This window comes from Artibeus jamaicensis, unplaced genomic scaffold (assembly GCF_021234435.1).
Source record: "Artibeus jamaicensis isolate MK-2021 breed Jamaican fruit bat unplaced genomic scaffold, CSHL_Jam_final contig_585, whole genome shotgun sequence".
Lineage (NCBI taxonomy): Eukaryota > Metazoa > Chordata > Mammalia > Chiroptera > Phyllostomidae > Artibeus > Artibeus jamaicensis.
The window spans coordinates 14052469-14072748 of record NW_026521894.1 but is presented as its reverse complement, the minus strand read 5'-3'; the positions used below and the strand labels follow the sequence as shown (position 1 = coordinate 14072748).

Sequence of the window (20280 nt, the reverse complement as noted above, 5' to 3'; positions counted from 1 at the left end):
ATCAACAGCTAGCACCAAGTGCTAGCAATTGAGTTAGGAGTCTTAACCCAGCAGCCAACCCATATGCTCTCATCGTTGTATACATGTTTGATATACTGATGATCATACAGCTCTTCTTTTCGAAAAGTGTATTTTTTTAGAGATTGCATTCTAGTGAAGAAACTTGTATTTGACCTGTTTGAACCCCTTTAAAAAGCTATTAAAAATTAAAATAATATATATGGGGCTAGTACTCCTTAATGCTGATGCTAAAATTCTATAATACATTTTTAATAGAAATATCTGAGAACAGGAAGTCTACACATTATTTTGTGAGGACTTTGAGAAATCACTTATAGATTATAAAGGTTTTTAATTGTATAAAGATTATTAACCAAGACTACTCTGTTCATTATTTACATAAAATAACTTACTATAATTCCTTGATTTATTTGGGGAAAAAAACTAGAGAAAGAAGAAAATAATAAAGTAACATAGATCCTTACAGGAAATGTTTGTATGTTTGTTTTTAGAATGTAGTATTTTTTTCATAACTGGATCATTTAGAGAGTTCATAGAATGTAAAACATTGAAAAGAATCTTAGATATATTTAAAATTAAAGTCATTTTATTACAAAAGTGTGTAAATTACATAATACATGTCTATAACATTGGTTATTTTTTTTATTTTGGTTTTATAACATTATACCAAAAATTTGAAATCTAAGTTTATTAGTTTATTAATAGACTAAGTAAAATGGTTATTTAAAACGATACTTTAAACTAGTACAATTATGAGATGGTAATTTCAAAGCATTTTGGTTATTTTGCTTCTAAAAGCTTTCTACCAGCATTTAGACATTCAACACCATTTCACATTAACCAAAGAATGTTAATGTGAAAAGGACCCTGGAGATCGTCTTTCTCAAGTGAGAAAACTGATACTCTGAAACTGATCAAGGTCTCAGTGCTTGGGAAGGGAAAAGAACTCAGGTATTTTGGTACCCTTTTTATTATATCACTGTTCTCGTAACATTCAGTTACATTCATTCTATTTATTATTGTTTGAGGTATCTAATTTTAACAACTAGTATGTAAACTCTGTTGTATAGCTTTTATACCTTCTACATTCTTGAAAGAGCTATTATGGGAGCTGGTCAATAATGAAGAATTCAGTTAGTGCATACTGATAGATTGGTATTTTCCTCGATTTGAGTGCATAGTTTTAACTTAGAATGTTCTGGTTCTCATTTTAATGCTTAAAAATAAGTAATGCTTAGATTATGTAAATGATCTTATTTGAGTTAACTGGAAAACTGTGGATTTAGTATACTAATATTGAAGCCTAAAGTACAGGTTATTCTTAGTTAAAATAGAATGATAAAGAACAGAAAGGTATATGAATAGCACCTGTATGCAAGCTAATCTGGAAAATTGGAGGAGCTATCAGGAGAATGACAAATTTAAAAGTCTTTAATTATTGGAAGATAATTACTTTCACAGATCTCAATTGCAACATAATTATAGCTCTTTTTTTCCAATCAAAAACCTACACTGTGAAATTTTGTTGCCAAAACAAATTAAAAATCTATAATGTTGTAATGTTCTATTCAATTAAAATTGTGTGTGTGTGTGTGTGTGTGTGTGTGTGTGTGTGTGTGTGTGTTGAGGGCTACTGTGGGTCCAGGATGCCAAGAAACAAAGTACTTAATATCATTAGATGTATAATATACGCTGTAATATATAGGAATGTTGTGTGATTAATCAGCATTTATTGAGTACCTGATTTGACTTAAGATGAAACACTGCTTTTATAATCAAATTAATGAAAGTTAAAGGCATATAAAGAAAGGTGTGAGTAGATGTCATATGACAACCCAGAAGAGGAGACAACTCACCGTAGGTTTGAATGACCCAATACAGATAATATCGGAACTGAATTGGGCCTTATGAGATTAATTAGCAACACTCTTTAAAATATGATGCAGGGGTGTGGCATTTCACAGGGAGGTTCAAAGACAGAAGGACAAAGGCATGGAAATGGGCAAAGGAGGATTTGGGAGTCAGCAGATCGGTGTAGCTGAAGTGGTGTTCATGTGGGCAGCCCTTAGAAAGCTGTGTAAGAACCAGAACGTTGAAAGCCTTACCTTCTTGTTTCTATTGTCTTTTTTTTTCCATTGCTGGGAATAAAGTGATATACTAAAATAGGGTGGTGGAAATGGAAAAGCATATTAGAATCACTGAAAGAAACTTTGTGAACAGGTGGTGAGGTAACCTAGTATGAAGTTATTAAATGTTAGTGTTATGTATATCCAGAGGTTTGTTTGGGTCTTTAAATGCAGATTAAAATAATTTAACACTGGAACTTTTGCCAGGACTTTTCTCTCTCTGAAACCCTATATGCCTATATTATTCTGTATGTCTGCCTTCTGAACATACATCTTTGGATTATTACCATCAACCTAAATCCAGGCTGCCTCATTCTCTTGATTTCTTGTATATCAGTTGGTGTCATCATCATTCATTTATCCACTCATTCAGTTCAGAATTCTGTGAGGCATCCTAGTCTTTTTCTCACTACTTTATCATTCTATCTAGGCAGTCACTCTGTTCTATTTTTTCTATCTCCTTAAACAGCTCTCAGCATAATTCCTTTTCATAATCCATACTATTTAGCTAACCCAACTCTATTCTTTCCAAGAAATTTTAGCAGTCTCCAACAGGTTTTATTTCCCCCAGCTTCTCCCACCCCAGTTCATTTTCTAACTGATATCAGAAATAGTTTCCTGTCTCTCTTAAGTATAGTCCCTCCTTTGTTTGTTGTTTTTTATGCCTTTAACTGGTTGGGTCAGTTGTTCTATAGAAATTTTATAATCTGGATACTTTTCTGTGCTTCCTCATGTTGTCATTTAACTTGTTCCTTTATTTCTTCTGTTTCTTGTTAATTTGAAGTTTGGGCTAAAGGCTTGATTGGGGTTATTTTGGGCACATGGATGTTTTCCTTATCCTTTTTTTATAGCTGTATTCATGGGTTAGAGTCCTAGAGATAGGATTGCTGCATCAAAAATACAAAAGTCCTTTTTCTAGATATTGTCAAATTCCTATCCATGAGGGTTGTTTGATTTTTTTATCCCCATGATTTTTGAGAGTGCTTGTTTGTTCCTCTATTTTCTGGTCAATAAACATGTGCCTAACTTGGATTTTGGCCCATCTCATGTATAAATTACAATATTTGCTTTGTTCTCTTTATGAGCCAATTTCTTGTTAGTTGCCCATTCTTTTTTTTGTTTTTTGATTTGGTGGTGTTGTTTTTTCCTTGATTTTTAGAAACTTAGTATATAATCGAGATGTTAAATTTTCGCTTACAAACCATTTTCTGTGTTAAATTGCACAAAAAACACATTTGCTATTTGGCACAAGTTTTACTTATGTATATTTATACCATGAAAATTTTTTTTAAAATTGTGTGTATATAGTTGAATTACCAAATTTTTGTTGTTTCTCGAGTCATAATTAGGACAGTTCCATTGATTTGTTAGTTATTCAGGTGCCAACACAACTCTTAATTATAAAAATGTTTTCCTATATAGTAGGACTAGCACCCCTCCTATATTGCTCTTCTGCTATCTGGTTTTCTTGGTCATTCATGCTTGCTTAATGGATTGAAAGTTTATTTTACAAATAAGGAAAGGAACACTTACATATGTGTTCCATGACCATGTAGTAATAACAAATAATAACAATAATTTTTCTTAAGGGTTTCTTTTTTATGAAGGTTCAATGTAGCAATCTTTTTGCAAATGACTGAACCCATGTATATGGATATATAATTAAAAAGAAGAAAGATAAGAGTGTATTGGGAACATTTGTCTCAATCAGCAGTTCCTAAAGCGTGGTCTGTGGATCACTAGCATCTTAGCACAAATCAAAGCAGTGGCATCATGTAATAGTAATCACAATTTCCCTCACAACTCTGCATTCACAGTAAAAAATGTCAGTTGCAGTCAAGAATAGCCTTGATGAAACAATAAAAGTTGTACATTTTATTAAATCTTGATTATTAAAACTTCTTTTTAAAAGATTGCATTAATAAATGCAATTTTTAGAGAGAGGAAGGGAGGAAGAAAGAGAGGGAGAGAAACATCCATGTGCAATTGGTTACCTCTGGCACACCCCCAACTGGGGACCTGCCCCACAACCCAGGCATGGGCCTTGACTGGGAACAGTAAAGGTGACCCTTCATTCATAGGCCGGCGCTCAATCCACTGAGCCACACCAGCCAGGGCAACACTTATCTTTTTAATAGTCTATTTCAAAACAGAGAATATGCACAAAGCTCTTCATGTGCCAAAGGTATGAAAGTTGTCTCAAGGAAAAGCAACTATGTGACTGAGTTGTGAGCCAAACTAGTCCTTTTTTATTGAACACCATTTTACATGAAAGAATGGCTAAATGATAACTGATTATTCAGATTTGGGTATTGGCTGTTTGGTAGACGTTTTAAAAAAATGAAGAAAGCAATGCAAGCCTGTCACTTTAAGGAAAACAACTGACAGGATTTATTGTTAATGATAAACTTTGAGCTTTCAGGAGAAGAGAATTTTGGAGAATTGGTATCCTGTACTATGAGCTTGAGCACTTCATACTTACAGTTTTTTCTGATGTGGTCGATGGTGGTATTAACAAATTTTAATTTTACTGTTGTGTTAAGTATGTTAACATTTAGAAACCATTCAGAGCACAGTGAGTCAGTATCTTTTTTTAAATTGTCACCCAATTTCATTGCTTTTAGAGAGAACGGTAAGGGGGAGGGAACGCGGGGTGGAGAGAGAGAGAGACACCAGTGTGAGAGAGAAATATCAATCGGTTGCCTTCTCTCATGCACCCCAGATGGGAATTGAACCCACAACCTGATTATGTGCCCTGACTGGGATTCAAACCCATGGTCTTTTGGTCTGTGGGGTGATGCTTCAACTAACTGAGCCACACTGGCCAGGGCAATGAGTCAGTATTTTCTAAATGACTAATGGTTAGTTAGTGTTACAGAATCATGCATGGGTAAATGATCCATTTAAATTACAAGATAAGCCAATGGATTTTTAAAAAGATTGTATTTATTTTTAGAGAGGGGAAAGGAGGGAGAGAAACATCAGTGTGTGGTTGCCTCTCACATGCCCCTTACTGGGAACCTGGCCTGCAACCCAGGCGTGTGCCCTGGCTGGGAATCGAACCAGCGACCCTTGGATTTCACAGGCCAGCATTCAGTCCACTGAGCTACACCAGCCAGGGCAGGCCAATGGAGTTTAAAGTAACAGATTAAGAAGTTTATTGACAATGGCTTCAGATTTCAGTTTGCTTTAAAAGCTACTTGTCAAATTTTAGTTTAATATCAAAAAGTGTCCAAAATCACCAGAACAGGCTATGAAAGTATCCTCCCTTTTCCAACCTCATATCTTTATGAGAGTGGATTTTCTTCATGTTGTACACTCACCACAACGTATGGCAACAAAATGAAGGCAGAAGAAGCAGATACAAGACTCCAGGCCTGATGTTGTACAAATGTGAAACAGTGCCACTCTCTTTCAGTAAACTCTGTTGTTTTAGAAGTTAGTGTTTCCAAAAAATGTATTTGTATAAACATATAATGGTTTACTACTTCTATTTTATTTTTAAATGAATTAATATTTAAATTTTTCTTTAATTTCTCATGATAATTATTGATAGATATTACTCACATAAAATTTGTTCGTGTCAGTTTCTAACAATATAAGAAAATATCCTGAGTACAGCTTAGGGAATATAGGTAATAATATTACAATAACTATGTATGGTGCCAGGTAGGTACTAGATTTATTAGGGGGGATCACCTCATAAGTTATATAAATGTTTAATCACTATGTTGTACACTTGAGACTAATATAATATTGAATGTCATCTATAATTAAAATTTTTTAATGTTTTAAGTAAAAATAAAACATAAAGAGATCCTGTTATCCAGAAGTTTGTGAACCATTATTAAATGAGCGTAACAATTTTCAATAGTTTTATTTTTTATTACAATATATTTTAAATTTACCTTAAAGCACAATTTTGTAGTCTCCTGTTTGTAGACTTGGGGCTGACAAAATAGAGCAGAGATGGAGTTAATGAGAACTTACAATACAGATCGGATCTGTTTTCTATTCCGAGCAGAAATGAGAAAGCAACTGATCTTTTCAAAAGTAGAAACAAAAACTTCCTCTTTTCTTTTCAATTGTATTAAAACTGAAGTTTAATATAATTCAATGTAAAATCAAACATACTTTAATTTGCTCAACTCCTGGAAGCTGTAAGAAAAGTATTTTCTTAATTTCAATAAGATCACGAGTTCTTGTTATTTTTGACTACTCTGTATGTGTGAAAGTACTGATTTTCAGTCGGCTAATATGCTTATGTTTTATAAATCTCCAGAAAGCGACTGTATTTCATGTTTTTCCCTCTGATTCCTCTCATCTGAGCAAGTGACCTGTATTTTGTTAGTCATTGTGTTTTGAAAGACTTGGAAGTGTCTTGTCACAGTGTTTCATTACAATAATTCAGGGCCTTTTGATTTTGTTAAAATCTACGTGGTAGATACTGAGTATAGAGGTTTGATTTAAAACTCTACTTACCCATCAGATGCCAAAGGAACTACTTCCACAGCGTATTTTTTGTTTGTTTCTTTAAAAGACTAGTAGCTATCAACCATATACTGAATAATATTAGAGTATAATATAACTAATTATCTCTACTGGTAGTCTTATATGCTAAAATTCCCAATTTTAATTTCTTTTAATCCAATTGGGACATAATTTTAATAGGTAAAGCTTTCTAAAAGTCAGGGAATTTTTTTTATTATTACACAATATAGAATTTTAGAAATTGTTTGTATAGAAGTAAAACTTTTCTTTAGTACTTTTGTGGAACCTGGGGAGAGAACCCGTGGTAAGAAAAAAAAAGTACCATTGTCTGTATGTTAATAGAGGAGCACTGAGTTAGGTAGTTATTATAGACTTGCATTATCTATAAAAGCTAAGTTTTCATACCTAAAATGGTACTAGCATATTCAACAAATAAATTTTGTAGTTCTGCATCTTTAAAGTTTGCAACACTGAAAAGCTTATGTAGGAGCCATTGTTGCTGAAGATTAATGTCACATTATGCATTATTACTAGTGATTTCTAAGAAAATAGTATAAATTATAGGAAATTGCAGGCATTGTTTTAACAACATAAAAAATAAACAAATGGGAAAAGTGAATGTCACATAGGGAACCCAGGGGGTACAAGGAAGGTAGTGAATTGATGTCCAGGACTGTATTTATTACTCTAATTTATTGGGGTTTCTCAGTAAGAATACAGAGAACTGCCTGCCTCAAGTTGACTGAATACGCTTGTCCTGATGAATAAAAAGAGATGGAAGACCCTGTACCAGATTCCTATCTCTTTAATTCAATTCAACAAGTGAGTACCTGTTTGCTTGTTGCAATTGATCCTGCCTTTTAAGGAGCCTATTTATGGTTCAAAAGAAGTTATAAAACAACGATATATGGTAGTAGTTATAAGAAAGAGAAACAAGGTATAGTTGTGCATCTTAAGAGGAATAGGTTTAAATCATAGAAGAGCTTGGGAGTTATAGGAGTGAATACAGACCGAAGAAGTTGGTATTGGAATTGGATCTTACAAGAAGGTTGGGTAGAATTTCAATGAAGATAAAGAGGGAAGGCAGAGCCTGAGGAACACAGAACAGACCTGCCGTACTAGAACTAACGATTTTCAATTAGGGGTGGATCTAACTTGATTCATTTATGCTACTCTGTGGCATTAACATGGAGTGTGGGGCAGGGGAGGTGTTCTTTGCTACTTGCTTTTGGATACACTGCACATGAACCTGAGTTTAGATTTACTTCCAGTTTAAAGGTTGCCAGTAGTATGATAATGGTGAAGTTTAGAGATACTAGCCCCATATTCTTAATATTTCTACCTTTGTAGATCTGTGTCATTCTGTGGTTGTACCAGGGCACTTGTGGTCCTTTTGTTTTTAGAGGTTTGCTATTCCATAGTCATTGTATAAGTATAAAAAGTTGTCTGCTTGTTGAACAAATTCACCACATGTTCTAATGAATAAAAAGGATTTTATTGCTCTGGCCGAGTAGCTCAGTTGGTTGAAGTGTTGACCCAGTGTGCTGAGGATGCGGGTTCGATCCCCAGTCAGGGCACATATTAGAATCAACCAATAATTCATAAATAAGCAGAACAACAAATTGATGTCTCTCTCTGTTCCTCCTTCTCTCTCCCGCCTCCCTTCCTCTCTATAAAAATCAATAAATAATTTTTTAAAAGGGGGGGGGATTTGCTACTAGCCAATGGAAAGCTCATTTAGAAACTCAGCTGTACTACAGTGCAGATTTAACTCTTTGCAGTATGGATATACATTTTTAATTCTTTCACTGCTGGACTAAGACCTGTTCATCTTTGCTTTTTTAACTGGATCTACTACAGAAAATAACTACTGCTGATTTCTACTAGGAACAGTGGTACTCATGGCTGCTGTTTCCAGAGTACTCAGTAATGGTTGTCTATCTTTAGACCCACAGTTGGTAAAACCAAATTTACCTGACAGTTTCTACCACATGGCAGAGGAGGGTTTTTTGTTTTTTAATGAATGCTACTAAATCATGATACCTCATTTCTTGCAACTCATTTTTTGAAAAGTGAAATAGATTAAAAATACTATTATTTAAGTGATATTATGTAAAACTTCAGTTGGACCAGAACTTTACCCCACACCATATCCCATACTAAAGTTGAAATGCTCAGTGATTAGCGAGGCACTGAAACTATCCTTGTCCACCTGGGGCTGACAGCTTAGTAAGATAAAGAAGAGGTAAAGACATGGCTAAAATACAGTTGATAAACGCAATGCTTTTCATGGAAATGTTTTGAGATTTTGAGTTAAAATTTTTAATCGGTATGTATTGTTGAAGAAGGCTGAAATTTACACTTTGAGTAACAAGATCTTGCAACATTCCTTTAGGTGACTCTACCCAGAGTGGAACTGTTGCAGGAAGAACTTGATATCCTTGGTTTTAATACCTTAGTGAAAGGATGTCAACTTCTGAAGTCACAGGCTCTTAGAATGAGTCAGCATTCCCCCACCGTGAAGGGGAATTTCGAGTGCCACGTCCTGTAGCCTGACTGGGCTCCTAGTCTAAGTTGTTCTTTGCGCCACTCTGACTCCAAGCAGTAGAAGAGATGTTGGTGCAATTTGAAATATTCTCATCCTTGGTGCTATTGCCATTTTTCTGCTTCTAGATCTTTTCTTACCAGATGACTTTACACCTCATTTAGTTATGACAATACTATGAAGATGAGTACATAATCTAGCACAAGAAAATTCACAATTCTGTGAAATAGTCTTTAGGCTATTTTGGGATGGTGAGAACATAACGTATATTCCACATAATGACGGGCATTTAAATTTGGGTTTACTGTACAATTACCAATCTCTTGGGTTGGCCAAAAAAGTCCATCTAGTTTTTCCATAAAATAAAAGACACATTTTTCATTTTCACCAATAACTTTGTTGATTTGGATATTTTGAGTATGTCAGCCATCTCTCGTGTGATATAAAGTTGATTGTCCTCCTTTGATGACCTGATTTGATTGCTGTCAATGTCAACTGGTCTACCCGACCATGGAGCATCGTCCAGTGAGATACTTCAGGACGAAACTTCACAGACCATTTTTAACATGTTTGATCAGTCACAGCACCTTTTCCATACAGTGTACAAATCCTTTTTTGTGTTTCAGTTGCAGCTTTACCTTTCTTGAAATACTAAAGCATTATATGCCGAAAATGTTGCATATTTTCTTCCATCTTCAGTATTGAAATGGCTACACAAAAATTCACCAATTTTCGTTTCTTTAAAATGAATGCTCATATGACAGTTGTCACAGTACAATCTGACAAAAGTGTTTCAAATGAAGTTGAAGGCAACTAAGCACTGCTAGAGCTGTCTTACGGAAAAAACTAAATGAACTCTTTGGCTAACCCAATACTATTATTAACCTAATTTAAAACCCAGTCTTTTCTCATGTAGAAATAGAATTGTTATCTCTATGTTCCTTTCCATTTGCCCTTTTCCTCAAAAATATGTAATGCCATCAATTTTTGTGAACCCAGCCATTATTCCTGAAGTTGACTGCCAAGAAATAAAGAGATAGTATTAGCATCATTTCATAGTGTAGAGCCACCTGTCCACCTCTGGCTCTTTTGCAGTAGTTTCTGCCAAAATGGAACATTTATAAAGAATAGAAGGAGGGCCAGCCACTGAAATTTGTTGTATTGATCATTGTAGTTGGCTTAATTATGCTTCAAGATTTTGTTTGGGGCATGTGTTTCATATTTAAGATATTTTGTCATTGTGTGTTAAAATAGAATGTTGAAGCTATTAAACTGTCTTCTAAAGGTATCTTTATAATTGGTGGAATTAATATGCTTAGTGAGGTCAAATTTCTGCTTTGGTAGAATTTTTTTGTATGTCAAACTTTTTTATTTAAGTGTCTGCAAAATTAATTACACATTACTTTCAATATTCTCTCAGATAAATTCATAAGCAACTTTTATATTTTAATAAATGAAATGTGTTTTTTTTCTTTTTTTTTTTTAAGGTTAAGAGCCTCAGCCAGGAGACCCAAGCTGAGGTTGAATTTTTTAAATTATTTTACTTTATTTATTTATCTTTAGAGGGGGAAGGAAGGAGGGAGGGAGAGAAACATCAGTGTATGTTTGCCTCTCCTGCATCCCCTGCTGGGAACTAGTCTGCAACCTAGGCATGTGCCCTGACTGGGAATCGAACCGTAGTTGTTTGGTTCCCAGGCCTGTGCTCAATTCACTGAGCTACACCAGCCAGGTGTGGGGTTTTTTTTTTTTTTTTTCATTTTTAAGTGAAATAAACCAAAGAAGTGAAGTAAAAATTAAGTTTAAATGATTTTTTGAAGATTTTATTTATTTATTTTTAGAGAATGGGAGGCGATGATGTGTGAGTGATACATCAACCAGTTGCCTCTCACATGCCCCCAACTGAAGACCTGGCCTTCATCCCAGGCACAAGCCCTGACTGGGAATCGTACCAGCAACCCTTTGGTTCACAGGCTGGTGCTCAATCAAATGAACCACTCCAGCCAGGGCTAAATTAAATAATTTATTTGAAAAAAATTAGTAGCTTAAAATGCAGCTGTTAAATCTTTTTGGCATTCAGCTTTTTTGGGTCAAGTAGTTTACTGATGGCATCTGAAGACATAATTTTAAGAATACCTAACTTCTAAGCATCTTAATTTTATATTGGAGTTCATTTATATAAAGTGATTTAGTAAATTTCTTAGCTGGTAAAGGTCAAAATAAGCAAGTTTCTAAATATAATTTTTTATTTTTTTAGTGTTTTGATTTCCAGCAGGTAATTTAAGTAATTAAGTATATGCATAATCTCAACTGATATATTTTAAGCATAACTTCTTTCAGCTATAATTTATCTGAAAAAATAAACTTTCCCTTATGGTAGCATTCTAGAGATCACAACCCTTGTAAAATAATCTCTTAGAACCCATAGAAATGATCATTAAAAAGTACCTGTTCCTCTTCATAACTGTAGTTTTTTCTTGATTGAAATTATGGGGTTTTATGGAAAAATTTAACTGTGACTGTTGTCTGATTTCTATTTTTATACTTATGAAGTTACCTTAGTACATGCTTATTATCCTTATGTTCACTCTTGAATTTTTAACCATTTTGTATCTGCATCATTATCCCAGTAGCTGGAATCAGGACTAACTACTGCTGTGAGCAACGCTCTACCATAGCACAGGGGTGTCAAACTCATTTTCACCAGGGGCTATGTCTGCCTTGTGGTTGCCTTAAAAGGGCTGAATGTCATTTCAACTCCTTAACAGTTAAGGAGTAGTTACATTTATACAGTCCTAAAATTATTTTGGCCCTTCGAAGGCAACCTGGAGGCTGATGTGGCCCCTGGTGAATATGAGTTTGACACCCCTGCCATAGAACCTTTGACAAAGATAGAAAAATCCTAGATTTGCATCATCCGTCACAGTACCTGCTAGCCACATGTGGCACACCTGAAATGTGACTAGTGCCGTTGGAGCACTAAATTTTTAACTTTAATGTTAATCAACTAAAATTAAAGAGCCACCCATGACTAGTGGCTACCTTAATGGACTGTGCAGCTAAAAAATTTCAAGGGCTCCTTTGTTGGTTTTGGATTTTCATAGAAACAAAATAAGACTTATGATTTTGCCATTGTACAAAGATTCACTACTAGTATGGTCAGAGTCATTTATTCCCCCAAATAAGAAATTAGCTTTATTTACATTGCTAGAGCTGAAAAGACAGCAGTGTTGTTTTTCAAAATCAGTGCAGCTGCAGGTTATTTTCACTTACAGAACGACCCTTGAATTATTCTATCAGAGTAGCTTGTGTTGAAAAACTATAGATATTCTAGTTTGAGGTGTTTTGTTTTACATTAAAGAAAATCAGCAGAAAAATAAAAATAAGACTTTATTTGTATTATGCTTTTCATTTTTTACATTTTTATGTATTGTCTTCTCAAAGCCTCCTAACTAGAGAAAGCCAAGACCTAGAATTGATGTTGTTCTCAGTTGTGAGGGGACAATATTTCTCAGCCTGAGAGAAACTCTTATGGTTGAAGGGTCTATTTAAAGGATAACAAAGAGATCATTGGGAAAAGCAATGATCGGATGTGACAGCTGTTTGAATGCAGACTTCTAGGATGAAGAGTCAAAGATAACTGTAAATCGGAGCCAGGGTTACTAGTGTGTGTAGTGACTTTATAACTTGTAGAGGAAAGTGAGCAGGAGTGGCTGGTTTGGGGTAGCAGATTAGTTTGAAACATGTTGATTTGAAGGTGCTAATACTACAAACAGATGGTATCACAGGCAGTTCCGAATGCCCAAAGCCAGTCTGAAAGTCCAAAAAGAGCTACCTCCTAGATGGATGTAAAAGATGCAGGACTCAGTTATGCGGTTTGTTCATTTTCACATCACATGCCGTTTTCTACTTTACTTCCTCTACTCTCTTCCTCAGTAGTCACTGTTGGTGGCATTTTGTGTGTGTCACGAAGATGAAACCATGGAAGAAACACTCACTTGAGAGAAGCGTATTGGGTGGTTCAGGGTTAAGGAAGCCTAGCAAGGGGAGCTCTTGCACGGAAAGAGGCTGATCTGAATTGTGCAGGGAAGTGGAGAAAGCTGGTGATTACGTAGAGAGCATCTCAGCTGGGATCTGAAGAGTGTGCTTACACAAAAAGCAGAAAGCAGTGGTTGTTGAGGGTAAGGGAAATGAAAGTTGTTCAATGGTATAACTTTGCCATTAGGAAAATGGAAGTCCTAACATCTGCTATACAACATTATGCTTACAGTTAAGAATACTGTATTGCATGTTAAATTGTTAAGAGGGTAGATCTCACGTATCTTTTACCGTAATTTTTTAAAGTGGGGGAGAGATAAAATTCCTTGATATTTTTCTGGAGACTGTAATGTGAGCAGAAATGAGAAGAATTCTTTGCAGCTGATTTTTTTCTTTTCCCATATTGCTGCTATCTGGATTCACTCTTAATTTGGTTAAGAGGATTTCTGCAATTATGCTTTGTTATGGTATTGAGTAGGAGTAACCATCAAAGCAATAACTCTGCAGAGCAGTCATTTAACATTTCAGAAAGGCATTAAAATGCTTGAAATGTGATTTTAAAAACATCAAATGACTCTAGAGCAGCACTATGGTAGAACCTCCTGCAGTGGCAGATGGAAATGTCTGCACTCTCCTGTAGGTAGCCATAGATAGCCACATGTGGCTGTTGAACACTTGAATTGTGACAGGCATGATTGAGAAGCTTCGTTTTTAACTTTGTTTAACTTTAATTAAATTTAGTCACATGTGGCTACATGAAGTAGAAATTCCGTCCTAAGCATTTTAAATTTGAAATAAAAGCTGAGGAAAGGTATCACTATTATGGAGACCAGAACTTCAGCTTACGGTTTTAAAGTGAATCTTTTGGATATGATGCAGTCCTATTTCTTTTGTATTTGATCTTGTCAACTTTAAATACATACAGGGATAGAAAGTAAGTGGAGCAAAAAAACTTTTGGTAAAAAATGTCTACAGTAGAATTTATGAGCTGCATTGATAATTTTTAAACTTTTGCATTTCACCTTCATATAACTGCTTAAAGCAGCCAACTGAAGACAATAATAGAGCCCTCACCCAGAAAAGATGGCTGATCATTCAGTAGTGATGCAACTGAGGAAGGATACATGACAATGAAACTTAAAAATGATGTCAAATTCAAGGAGTTCATCATCACCAAGCCCTTATTATATGAAATGTTAAAGGGACTTACCTAAGAAAAAGAAGATAAAAAAGATGAACAGTGAAAGGACAGCAAACTCACAGTTATTAACAACCACACCTAAAACAAAAGCAAATTAAGAGGACAGTTAGATCAGGAGTGAACCATAGAAATGAAAATCACATGGAGGGTTAGCAACAGGGGAGTGGGAGAAGGAGAAGAGGGGAGAAGGTACAGAAAATAAGTAGCCTAGATGGTAGGTAGAAAATAGATAGGGGGGAGGGTAAGAATAGTATGGGAAATACAGAATCTAAAGAGCTTGAGACATGTGGTCATGAACTAAAGGGGGGAATGGTGGGGGAGGTGGTGTGCAGGGTGGAGGGGAATGAAGGGGGGAATAGAACAAATGTAATGGCATAATCAATAGAATAAAAAATATATTTTAAAATTATTCATAAAAAAATGATGTTAGTTTTTCCTTGTCCTCAGTGTCTAAACAGCTCTTAGGCCACATCATCTCTTCTGGGCTGTTGCAGTAACTTCCCAGCTGGTGTGTGTGTGTGTGTGTGTGTGTGTGTGTGTGTTAAGGTCCACGGTTACATCACTCCCAGAAAACACATCTCACCCACAGATCCATTTAAGAAATTTTACCTCAAATCAGTATATAATAAAAAATTTCACACACATTTTTGGGTGCTGATTTTCACTTTTGAAGTTCATGGGTTAAATGGATATTTGCTCAGCTGATGGAACCAAAATTGGTAAAACATTTTTGTTAGCATATTGTCAACAAAAACTTTAAAGATAAGTATAACCTAAACCCCAGTGAAATCACATCTGGGAATCTTCCTAAGGAAACTAGCCTAAATATCACAAAATATACCCCCTAAATCTCTTTATACGAAGATATTCAGCACAGCATTATTTATAATAGTGAAAACTGTATACAACTTTAATGTTCAAGAGTTGGGAAAAAACAAAGTAAATAGTAATGGCTCAAACGATAGCTTCCCACATTTTGTATACATCTATTCTGGAATATATCATAGGCTATATACAGTAAGTTATGTGCAGTTCTGCCAGTGCTTAGTACAGTGTAAATGTTTAATAAACATTTGCTGAATAAATGAATATTGACACAAATGAAATTGAGTATCAGTTGCTTATCAGTTGGTTAAAACTAAGAGATGTTACATTCTTTTAAGTACAGTGATAATACAGTTCATTTCGTAATGAAGATGTATTTCAGATTTAAACATCTATCCCAAAATATATTTTGGTAACCAAGATAACAGTTTCAGCCATTTAAAAGTAAATTCAATTGATAAATACATCAAATAGCGATTTTCATAAAGAGATAATGTTAGTAATCATTCTGCATCTCCAGATTCCCTTTGTACACTTTTATTTCTCCTTATAGTTTCTATTAATTTTATGTATTTTATAAATACAATGAAAAGATCCCATTTATCCCCATATTGGCATTTTTTTCTTCAAACCTATGATTTGTCCTCAAAGTAATTTTCTCTGCTTTGTTCATTTGTAATGATCAGTTATAAAGGGGTTGCTTTTCAGACAATAGTGCATTAGGCCGTATTAAATACAGTATTTGAAATTTTATTTTCTATAACTTACAGAGAACAGGAAAGGGGAAGAAATCTTTTATTTTCTCATAAATTATTTTTCTTGGTAAATGGGGATTCATAGTTGATGTAGGCAAGAAATAACCAATCTTAGAAATTTGAAATTTCTGTTTTTTTACATGGAGTCCTCTAGTGGGCTTTACCACTAAATTGAGACATATTTCTCATCACTTTATAAATATAACCCAGATGTCTAGTTCTTTCTGAAAACTTACCAGTTTAAGATGATCATTACTTAATATATTTATTTCCATAGAACCCTGAAAATAAATGGTAATTTTGTGCCAAGCTCAAAGGGACAGTCCCTGTTTTGTTATGGTGTATGCACAGTGTCTATCAGCGATCTGATTAGGCTCTCAAAAAATCATTGAATGCCTACCTGCCTACTTTTACCAATTTGTTTGTGACTGCTTCCTAATAAGGTAAGGAACTTAAGCAACTATTTTGTGTTTGGTAGGCTGTTTGTAAGGAACAAAAAGACTCATTTACTTTGTGCAGAGAAAAAGAAGAATGAAGAAAGGAGGGAGGAAGGGAGAGAGAAGAGAATCATGATTCGGCTTCCCTTTGGTGAATCCATAGAAACTCTAGTGGTTTTCCCTGAGAAGTAGGCTCCTGTTGATTCTTACTCCGGTGCTTCATTATTTTCTCTTCGCTTCTCCTTCTGAGCGCTGTTTTCTCTTCTCTCCATTGGGTTACATTACTTTCATAGAACTCGAGTACTCCCGTGTTACTTCTAGTATTCTAGAATTTTACTGGTTCAGCTAATTACCCCCAACTCTACTTAGGCAGAACTTTATCAGGGAATTCGTGGGCTGCAGATCAACTTCTGTATCTGTTGGTCTAGATCAGCAGTTTTCAACCAGTGTGCCACAAGAGTTTTTTAAAACTTGAAATACCTGACTATTTAGTCAGGGACATGGACCTCTTTTCTTTTAAATTGTCAAACAAAATGAGATCAGCCAACAACACTAGTCATCAGTGTGAATGAACCAAAATTATACTTTTTTTGGAGGTCCAGTCAGCAAAAACACAATTTTTTTTGGTGTGCCACAGAATTTTAGTAATTCATTTATGTGTACCATGAGATGAAAAGGGTTGAAAATCACTGGCCTAGTTGGCTATGGCCAGGAGACAAAGTCATGTAAAAGCCATATCGCCACCTCAGATGAGGAACCACCTGGAGCAACGTTCTCAGTTTAGATGCTTCCTGAGGTGGGCTTGGTGGCACCTAAAGCTTAATCTACCCCCTTCCAGTAGACATCTGTTCCTGTGCTCTTTAATTTCCCTCTCAGTGTTTAGGGTCTTTATAAACCATGGCATAGTCCCTGTCTTTATGTTATAGTTTTGGAGGGCTTTTTCACAACTTTAAAATATTACTTCTATTACAGAAAATTAAGTGACTATTTGTCCTATCTCTTCTTCATGCTAAGAAGGACTTCAAAGCCTGAGAGCCTCGTTTTGACTATTCCTGCTCCTCAACATGCCTACGGAGAAGGGAATGACTCCCTGATTGGGATTTTGAGGCTTATAGATAATCACACTTAAATGAGGACACCAAAATATTTTTTTAATTTATTAATTTTAGAGAGAGGAAGGGAGAGAGAAATATTGATTTGTTGTCCCACTTATTAATGCATTTATTGGTTGATTCTTGTATGTGCCCTGACCGGGGATCAGACCTTCAACCTTAGCGTATTGGGACAACCATCTAACCAACTTAGCTGCCAGGACAGGGCTCAAAATATTTTTTAATTAAAACAATTATCAAAAAAAATTTATAACAGCCCTGGCTGGTGTGGTTCAGTGGATTGAGCATGGGCCTGCAAACCAAAGGGTTGCTGGTTCAGTTCCCTGTCGGCACATGCCTGGGTTGTGGGGACCCCAGCAGGGACATTCAAGAGGCAACCGCACATTGATGTTTCTCTACTTCTCTTTCTCCTTCCAATTCCCTCTCTCTAAAAATAAATAAAATATTTTTTAAAATTTATAACATAAAAAATAACAGATTGACATACTATTGTCAGTCTAATACTAAATTAGATACAGTTAATACTAAATAGAGTAGCAAGTGTAACAATAAGCATTATTGTATTCTCCCATTTCTTAGGTAAAATTAACCTTTACTTCTCCAAGTTTTACATTTTTCTTTAAGCTTTAAAAGTTAAATATAATTATTCCTATTTTATTTCATTTTTTATAAAGGTCAGGTTATTGCTTTGGGAAGTTGTCTGTAATTTGATTCTTTGAATTTAACCTTTAGCTTTCAATTTGAGATATACTATTAGTATACTATTATGTAGGATTTTACTGTGGAGGTTCATAGTTTTCAGTCATGTCAACTGTAGACTAAAAATCCATGGTGCTGTAGAGTATGACTGAGGAATGACATTTTAGGAGCCTACTGTGCTCTCAGCACTGTGGTGGGAGTTTGCCCCATTATCTTATTCGTACAGTGGTTCTGTGGGTTATCATCTATCTGAGGCCTAACACTTACTCCGCTTTTACATAATTCTGTTTATTTTAGTACCTTAGCAATCAATTTGCACCAAGTTAACATTTTCTTAGAAAGTCATCATTAATGTATAAAACTTTTCTTTTAAAAACAGGATAAAAAAATCAGAGTGTCTCAACCTTTGACAAGAGGACCAAGTGCCTTTATTCCAGAGAAGGAAGTAAGTTTATCTGTCTTACAATACATAGAGTGATAAATAATTATATAAAAGAATATCTTTATTTTTACTGTGGAAATAAACATGTGTTTTGCTTTTATTTATTATTTACACATCAGAAAACCACAGAGATATTTTCTTTTCAACTTCACTAAAAAGACTGTGTATGTAATAATCTGCCTAATATAATTGTACTGCAAGATAAGAAACATCAATTTTAGCATATTTGATTTCAAATATAACTTTTCTGAGCAAAGCTCCAAGCAGTAATAAAATTTAATAGTAATCTGAAGGTTTTAGGTTTTAAAATAACCACTGTTTCATGGTGATTATAGATTATTAAATGTTAGGAAAAGATATTTTGAAATGAGTTTCCCAACTAAACCTGTTTGTTAAGTTGCCTTATTAAACCTGTTATTGAACAGAACATGGTATTATGTCACTAGTGGTTATTCTTTTCATTTGGCCTTAAGCCTTGATTGCACAGAATGTTAGAGTCTCTGTTACAGTTTGTACCTTTGTTGAGGGTGGGGAGTCTAGGTGGTGAATGCAAGAAAGGTTGTAAAATGATTCAAAGGAAATTAAAATCAGTAAAAGATTTGTGCCTGTCATGTGGGTGTACATCTCTATGAGGGTCACAGCAAAGTGCAGTACCTTCTAGATTCCTAGATGCCTCTCCAGGTATACCTGGGCTAAGAAAAGTTTGAGAACCACTAATCAAGGAATTTTTCTTTGCTTCAAGGAGTTATTAACTCCGTTATATATGCTGATTTCACACATATTGCCAAAATAGCATTTATCTTAAAGCACCAATATTATCCCCATATTGTTCTGAAATTAGTCAACAAATATTTATAGAACAACTATTATGTGTCAGGCATCGTCTTAGAAGAAGGATGAGGAGAATTCACATAATACATGCCAGGTCATTGCCAAAGTCAGCAGTTTCTTTACCTTCATTTCACTTTTTTTGTGACCTTGTAATTTAAATGAAAATACTCCATGAAAGGTAGCAGTAACATTTTGGAGTTCAGTGACTGTAGCTGATCTAGGTGGTGACCATGCAGTAGGCACCTACTAGCTTGTGCTAGTAGGCCGTGCCTATTTCCCTCATACAACATAGGGGCTGTATATACATACACACACACACACATATGCACACAACACACACATAGGGTCTGGCACAATAATGCCCCCTTTTTAAAATTACAAAATCTTTTGTTACAAAAATCATAGGCATGTAATTCTGTAACATAACAGCAAGCACACCATATGACATTTTGGGTGAAATGTTCAAATTAAAACTGAATTATTATATGCATATTATTACCCTATAATCCACACTTGAGCAGACATTATTTGTGCCAGAACCTGTGTGTATGTGTATGTATGTGTGTGTATACACACACACACACACACACACACACACATAAAGATTTCCTGATACAATCATTTTCATAGTATGTATTTGAAAATAGCCTGATTTGCTGAAGCCACCACTGTTTTCAGGATCTGTCTTATCATATGAATCATTTATTAATGCATGTTAGGCATCAGTTAAATAACTTCTGCTGGGGAAAGCAAAACAAAA

At 34.9% G+C, this 20280-nt stretch overlaps 1 protein-coding gene across 1 annotated transcript in view; it reads left to right on the top strand.

Moving 5' to 3' along the window:
- Window positions 1-20280, top strand: part of SESN3 (sestrin 3) — an 87168-nt gene that overhangs the window by 26892 nt on the left and 39996 nt on the right. The window contains exon 2 of the mRNA XM_037163435.2: window positions 18627-18692. Within this exon, the coding sequence (XP_037019330.1) occupies window positions 18627-18692 (66 nt within the window). The remainder of the gene's footprint in view (window positions 1-18626; window positions 18693-20280) is intronic.